General features: G+C 36.6%; 1 protein-coding gene across 2 annotated transcripts; it reads left to right on the forward strand.

Annotated features, from left to right (window-relative positions):
• The first annotated feature begins 1261 nt into the window (after positions 1 to 1261).
• TIMM21 (translocase of inner mitochondrial membrane 21) lies at positions 1262 to 7926 on the forward strand. 2 transcript variants are annotated; one of them, XM_058178188.1, is made up of 6 exons: positions 1262 to 1846; positions 4357 to 4419; positions 4520 to 4617; positions 5245 to 5318; positions 6726 to 6831; positions 7402 to 7926. In XM_058178188.1, the coding sequence occupies exons 1-6, from the start codon at positions 1552 to 1554 to the stop codon at positions 7420 to 7422; spliced, it is 657 nt and encodes a 218-aa protein (XP_058034171.1). In that variant the 5' UTR covers positions 1262 to 1551; the 3' UTR covers positions 7423 to 7926. The 2 variants fall into 2 exon arrangements, with proteins under 2 accessions (XP_058034171.1, XP_058034170.1); XM_058178187.1 differs by having other exon boundaries at positions 1269 to 1846; positions 7426 to 7926.
• The last annotated feature ends 318 nt before the right edge of the window (positions 7927 to 8244 follow it).

An 8244-nucleotide genomic window follows, 5' to 3' on the forward strand; every position in this document is an offset into this window, starting at 1 on the left:
ATTGAGATTAAGATTAGATGACTATCTGTTTGGGATGATGTAAGGATTCCTGCCTTGGGGGCTGACGGGGTGTTGGAGTAGAATCATCAAGAGATTCCTTCTAGCCCTATGATTCTATGAAGATAAAGCCCCAGGACATGGCAGAAAACCAATCATAGCATTGCAGTAGGAATATTCACCACAGCCTGCTGACCTGCTTAAAGGGCCCAATGTAGGTGCCTTTGTCATGGATCTCTTAAAACAAGTCTGCATACATTACTACAGCTGGTCACATAGCTTTTTTTCCAAACATCAAAGGCCCTTTCAAGCAAAGACTTCTTAGAATTATGGGAATTACATTTATATTTATTTTCAATATCTAAAAAGACAATTATGAGTCCCTTGGGAGATAGGGCGGTATATAAATATGATTAAATAAATAAATAAATAAATAAATAAATAATTATGCTGCTAACTGTACAATATCATAAATTTTTGATCTTTTGATCTGTCAAGCTCACAAGAAGTTTGCATGAAAAGTATCTGACACTAAGGTTATGTATGAGGAAAAGCTTTGTAAGAACCGCTCAGGGATGTTTTCTCAACTCATGTAGTCCAGTAGAACTCAGTGTTTGTGTTTCTTCTAAAATGGTTCTGTACTTTGTATAGCAAGCAAATCCATGTTTAAAGCAATTTAAGTACGTTGTTAAAGCCAAGTTGTCTTTCTTAGAATGAAATGCTGAAATACCACCAATAATGGCTTTACAATTTATGGGAGAAAGGTGTCTTTTTTCATTAGTAACTTGAAACTCACAAAAGTCCAAGAGATATGAGCAATAATTATTTCAAATGCCACTTGTAGGATAAGATGCCTTTCTTTTTAACTTGGGGCTTTCCAGTTGTGTTGGACTTCAACATGACAATTTCTATACAGCTCAAGCTGATAAGAAATCACAATTTTGGGGTCAGGTTTGGAGAAATTTGTACTATGAAGATAATCCCTAGTTATAACAATATGTCAGGCGAGCGATATTTGATACTATTCTCTATTTTGAACTTGAATAACGCATGGTATACGGATCTCAGGGGTTTTTTTCTCTTGTGCATTAGCCGTAACGATCAAATTCTCCCAAAAGCTCCCTCTCTATCATTTGAGCCCGCGAACTGAAAGCCGAAACTCTACTTCTGCCCTATAATGCGCTGTCGGCTCTATGAAAATATCGCGCCTTGCATTTTGGGAATTGAAGTCCTTCATTTGTTTCCTCTGCAGATCAGTGAGCAGTTCCGTATCTACTGCAAACTACGGTACCCACAATCGCTTGCAAAGCGTAAATGGTGCGGTGAGTGGGCAAGTATCTGGGACCGTAAAGGTCGTGGCCGCCTTTGCTCTGTTCGAATTGTTTCAACAAGTGAAAGCTGCAAGGAAAAACATCGCAATGGGTCGTTCAACGGCTACGGGCACTTTGCACCGAGAGTAAACTCTACAGCGATGCCTCCGGCTGCTTGCACAGGACGCAAGGGGGCTGGAATTGATTCCTGGGTTTTGGGGGCAGAAACGGCGAGTAAATCAAAATGCTTTCCGTTTTTGTGCGAGGAATTTGCTGTAGTGACCAGCTGCTGAGATCTGCGGTGAAGCAGGCGCTTGCACGACATAGGGCGGCATTTCTAAACACTTGGGCATGGTCCAGAGTAGGGCAAGGGCTCAGTCACGACCATGTCTTGAGTCCTGAGATAGGCTACGAAGTCATAAAGCGAAGCCTCTGGGTCCCACTGGGTGGCCTGAGATCCGAAAAATCGGAGAACAGGAGCTCGCAGGTACCTGTGCAAAGTAAAAAAGGAGACGTCTCACTCTCAGCTGCTCAAAAAGGTAAGGAGGGAGAGAGACTTCGCTTTCTCTGATTAAAACGATCAGGACTGTAAAACGTTCCCTAAAATGCTGCAGTTTTCTGTGTTTCGGAATATCTCTTTGTTACTCAGCACGAAGGAAAAATGCGGCCCACCAAACGTTTTAGGAAATGGGATCTAGGAGTTACAGACAATGGTCTTTGGGTCTGGACGATTTCAACATTTGAAGGGTAAAAATTTGCCTGCTTCCTTGGGAAAAAAACCCCACCTTGGCCTAATATAGTCCTAACAATCTCAGCCTGCAGGGTCAAATATGATAATTGCAGGAATGACCCTTGAGCAATTCTGGAGGGCATCATGTGGTTGCAGCAAAATGTGGACGAAGGAGGGGGATCTCACAGCCTGTCAGGTTTTGCAGAAATAGAAATATTAGTGTTCTTCATTTTGCTGGCATTTGTAATTCAGCCATTATGCTGGCTGGGACTTAGGTAAGCAACACTTTGAGGGCCAAAGGTAAAATACCTTGGCAGGCATAAGACTTGTTTCCACTCCTAAGTTAAAAGTTTGGCAGAAGACAAAATTTACTGTCTCCACTATCTGTCCATTTCAAGTCACCTTGGGCACCTGATTTATTATCAGAGCAATGGGAAAGTAGCCTAACAGACTTGGAATTTTGCTTTTGGATGGTGACAGAATTAGGTGAGACATAGTGTACTAGTTTATCCTAGTACAAAGGACAAATTAAAGTTAACTCATTTTTAGGCTAGGAAAAGCCTGTGTTCAATTGGACTCATTCTTTATCATTCTCCAGTGGCACTTTGAGGCATCTCTTCCAGTATTTCATCTCACAGAGCTCCTCTAAAAAAGCAAGCAATATTCCAGGTTCAGCCTATAATGAGAGATTTCATAGAAGCAGTGCCATCCAAGGCTGTTCTCTCTCCCAACTCAAGGCTAAGATCTCAATCAAACTGGTATTTGGGGCAGAATGCTAATAGGCTTGTCTTCCTAATGGGGAGGGCAACACCAGCAAACTAAAAAAACAGACAGACCAAGAAAACTGGCAGTATGTCCTCAACTACTACATCATGTTACAATTGCCCGGAGACAAAAAACAGATCTAATGTCTTTCATGGAGCCTTCATGATTTGGATCAAGTCTGTTTGGCCATAGTAGCTATGGATTCCTGAATTACCACAGTCTTTATGGCATCTGGGACAGTTTGAAGTCACTAAGAACTGTTAACCTCGGCAACTCTGCTGCTAAGCTACCAACAGAGTCCGGTGGTTCAGACAAGAATCTCATTATACAGCAGTAAGGCAAGCTTGGTACAGCAGCATCAAATCCAATATTGACCAGATGGTCTCACATCTAATATGTGCAAAAGAGAACCTGTGAAAATAAAGTTTCTCACCTCTCCTTCTCTGGGATCATGGCTGTTGTCAGATTTGACACCCAGGCCTCAGTAATGAATGCCAAATCAGCTGTCTTATCCATAGCAAGCTTATTACCAACCTTACATTCAAAATAGCAAAAACTATTTTGAAAAAAGTTTCATTACCCTAACTAAGTTAGGGTAATGAAACATTTGCAAGAAAACAAGCAAGTTCAGAGAGCACCAAGGACCTCTCATTTCAACCCTGAGCTACAGATATTTTCCTTTATATATGTTTTACTATTTGTAAAATACATCACACCTGGACTATTCTAGTTTTATATTTATTGGATTTTATTCTGGTTTTTATTCTTGTCATATACTTTGATTTCTTCATGTTTTTAGCCAGTCTATGATTTGTAATAGCATATCTCTCTAAATATACAGACTCAAGAAACATTTTGGTAGTCAGGTTTACTTAATATATTTATGAAATGAAAAACACAGCACAGTTGAATCTTTTTCAATTAGTCAAAAACATGGGCCAAGCCATGCCAAATTTTAAAGAATAAATGAAAAGAATCGTGGCAATAATGATTTACCTCTGCTGTTTTAGAACTGTTATCTTTGTTCTGGAGTAACTGTTTTCTTGTCCATCTTGTCTCTGCCATGCTAGTCAGTAATTTTAAGTAAAGGGAGAAAATAGATATTGGCAGAGATTCAGTCAAAAGATTTGACTAATCCAAAAGATTTTGCTGCCCCCATTAGTGGAACATCTTCTATATAACAAAGTAAACAAGAACAGTATCCACTAATCAAAATTAAACAACCATAGAAAGTCCCTAATCAAAAATCCATCCAAACGGATATATTCTTAACATTCTTGTGATCAGAAAGCACAAGTACTTCTTCCTGTCCCTTAGTTCAATAGCAAGACTACATTATATTCTTAAAGAAGACATGGAAAATGAAACAACTGTAGAATGTTAGTACATATGGTAGAACTAACAGTTTTAATGCGTTTCTTACTGTTCTCAAGACAAGAGCTATTAATATGTTTTGATTCTCAGAGGAAGCTCTAAAAGGCATTAATTTTAGAGACTGCACTTTTTTATCGGTATTTTACAGCTATCTTGTTTTCTTCTTTTTTCCTCTTTCAGTGAAAGAAGCAGGAAGAGATTTCACTTACTTGATAGTGGTGATCATTGGGATTGGTGTGACAGGTGATTGAAATAAGAAAAAAATTCTAGTTTACAAGTGCTTTACTAATGGCTTTTTAGAAGATTTTTTGATTCATTGGCATCTGGTTTTCTTCTCCTTCAGGTGGGTTATTCTATGTGATTTTTAAGGAATTATTCTCTTCTTCGAGTCCCAGTAAAATCTATGGAGACGCCTTGGAGAAATGCAGAGCTCATCCTGAGGTTTGTTTCCAAATTTCAGTGAAAAAGATGTTGATTATAAAAAAAACTTTATTTTTTTTTTAAAAAATCTTTAATTGATCCTCAGAATCTATGGAATTTGGTTTGCTCATTATCAAGTGAAAATAATTTTCTTAAAGAGAGCTGATTTTCAACAAATGAAAGTAGGATTGGCCATTCCTCTTCTGCTGTACCAGTTATACATAATCTACCTAAAATAACCCACAGATGGTAGAGAGAGTATCTGTTCTAATTGTTCCACCGTGTTCTTTTTTTTTATGAATTGACATTTTCAATATTCTTCATAAATTCCAGTAGGGCTCTCAATCATTCAACATTAAATGCAAGGAAACCTAAATTTTATATTAAAAAAATTACCAAGGGAAGACCACAGAAATTATGTAATTTCAATGGCAGGTAATGTTAGACCAGCTGAAAAGCATGTGAAGCTTTTTCCCCAAAAAACATGTTTCCTCCTCATTTTACTAAAAATTTGAAGTCAGTATAGTGAAAAAATGTAAATTATGTCTGATGAGAGATTATATAACAGTAGTTATTCTGACGAAACTATTCGCTAGTCCTGGATAGAAAGTGGATCATTAAGCATGTTGTCTTCTTGTAACTAATTAGGTAATAGGAATTTTTGGTGAACCCATAAAAGGCTATGGTGAAGCTACACGCCGTGGGAGAAGACAGTTGGTCAGGTATCTATTAATGGAACCCTTAACATTTCTATTAAATGTTATTTTCTGGTTGTTACTGTCTTTGAACCTGTTTTTACATTATTAAGCTTATTTAATTCTTGTAGTTCACTTGAAAAGTAGTAATTTAGCCTAACCTAAATTTACCCCTAATGAATGCAATAATAATAACAATCAAAGCTTTGGATAATTTCTTAGCAAGTATACAAGCATTTGTTTGGTAGTAATTGTTGTCCATGTCAGTTGATGCTCATATACATCTTATATTGCTATGGCATAGGTAGTCCTCAGTGACCACAATTGAGCCCAAAATTTATATTGCTAAGTGAGAAATTTAGTGAGTCTTGTCCCATTTTACGACTTTTACTTTCCACATTTGTTAAATGGATCACTGCAGGTGTTAAATTAGTAATGCAGTTGTTAAGTGAATCTTAACGTTGACTAGAAGACAATATATTGAATATATTGCAGTTTTCTTAAATCTTAAACTTGTGTCACATTGAAAGACAGCTCCAGGTCTTTACAAAATGCCAACAGTGGAATCAAACATGTGTTATACTATAGCTGGAGGGCAATGAGTGTCATTTTCAGTGTGAAGACATGGAAGATTGCCTGGCGGGACCATTTGTCAGTTTACTTAAATTAAGACAAAAAATTGCCATATACAACTGTCAAGTACATTTTGTAATATTGTAACTGTAAATTCAAGATTGCATGTGGATCCTTGATGATAGGTATTACTTGAGCCTTGATGACAGGTATTACTAGACAGGAGACTCCAAAGCTGCTAATAGTTACTGAAGAAGGAGGTCCATATTACTGTTGTATTCTTTAGCTTCTGATTTTAGTCTTGGGTACACTTGATTAAGTTCACTTCCCCTAAGTACCCTTGATGAAATTTGCTTTTGAATAAACTTGATAGAATCAGGCATAAATAATATTTATCAAAATAGTCTATCTGATTGATAGACTATTGGTTGGTGGATTTGGAAGTCAAACCCATGAGCCTAAGTAGGTTAGGTATAAAAAGATTTAATTACATACAGGAAGATAATGTTTACTGTGGCACAGATCCGAAGTACATATAATAAATGGATGGATCTAATCAAATAAAAACTAGGAAGCTGGTGTGTCTCAAAAAAATAGTTCAAAGTTTTCCTATCCTTTCTTCATACTATATCGAAAAACATTGACATTTCACCGTAATAGTATTGCTTATTACCTAACAAAACAGGATTTTGTTTACTGTGTTTCCATCTTCTGTTATTTAATTGTTTATCATTGGCTGCACCATACATTTAAGTTTTGAAGTCACAATTGCTTTATTGCTTTATCCAAAAATTGCACATGCATGATTTGAAGAATTGTTTTCTTAAGTTGGAAAAATATTTCTTTTGTGCTTTTCATCAGCCATATTGAGTTTGTAAAAGATGGATTGAAATACATGCGTCTAAAATTCTACATTGAGGGATCTGAAAAAGGAAAACAAGGAACTGTTCATCTTGAAGTCAAAGAGGTACAAAAACTCCAATAAAATATAGACCATAATTTAATGCTAACATGGAAAACCTCCAGCTTGTAGAAGTGTAAGTGGCAATCTCAGGCTCTTTAGAGTTGCATACCATATAAGCTGGGACATGACAACATTGTGTATTAGAGTAGGTGTAACTATAAAGAAGACAGGGAATGTGAAAACTGACTGCTTCTTTTTTTAAAAAAGCACTGTGGGAGACCAGGATTTTACCATGTTTCCCCGAAAATAAGGCCCTGTCTTATTTTTTTTGAACCCCGAAATAAGCGCTTGGCCTTATTTTCAGGGAGATCTTATTATTTTGGGGCATGTGAAGCAACATGGGGTCTTCTTGCAGTCTTACCTGATTTCCAGCTCTGCGTTTAAATATTTTCAGGGAGGACTTATTTTTGGGGAGGGGGCTTATTTTAGTGTATGTGCTCAAAAGCCCAATTGGGCTTATCATCAGGGGATGCCTTATTTTGGGGGAAATGGTAGGTTTTCAGCCCCTAAAATCTCACATCTCTGATTTAATACTTAAATTACCCACATCTTCTTTTTCTTCTTTTTTAACAGAAATTACCCTTCTTTTTTTAACAGAATCCTGAAAGTGGAAAATATGAATATCGTTACATATTTGTGGATATTGATAGCTACCCTAGAAGAATGATAATTGTTGAAGACAATAGATAGCAGAATGATTGAGAGAAGTCTTTCATTGCTGGAATACTTATTGATAATATGCAATGAACAGCAGAATAATAAACATGAAAAAGGTAACAAGGCGTTCTGCATCCTTACAGATTGTCAATGTAATTCAGCAGAACTAGTGGAACTATACATAATGAACTTGCAATAAACATTGGACATAGAGAATTATGAAAGTAATAGAAATGCAAATAATTTTGTTATTTTTATACAAAATTGGCAGGAAGTCCTCACTGCAGCAAACGTGTGATTCACGAAATATTGTACATGAGTTAATTAATTTTTCTGTACATGCAATCCAACAAACATAAATTTCTAAATTTTTGGAATGAATATTTCTGTTTAAGCTGAGATTTCATATCAATATAATAAATAAGACCTAAATGTACAAAATTATGTTTTTTATAGAGTTTGTGTGCACATGAAGATGATCATGTATTTTGCCACTCATTTATTTAAAACATTAAGTAGCAAAATACTTTATTATATATACATACATACATATACATACACACACACACACACACACACACACACATAAACACACACACACACACATACAGTGTTTTTCTGTCGAAGCACCTGGTCTGCCCCAATATGGGAGAGAGCATACGGCTTCCGTTTTGCCTTTCAACTCCAATCCACTTAACACTTAATCTCTCCCCTGGCTCAGCTGATAATGGAGGAGAAGTGGCTTTGAGGTTAATAAAA

This window comes from Ahaetulla prasina, chromosome 3 (genome assembly GCF_028640845.1).
Source record: "Ahaetulla prasina isolate Xishuangbanna chromosome 3, ASM2864084v1, whole genome shotgun sequence".
Taxonomy (NCBI): Eukaryota; Metazoa; Chordata; class Lepidosauria; order Squamata; family Colubridae; genus Ahaetulla; species Ahaetulla prasina.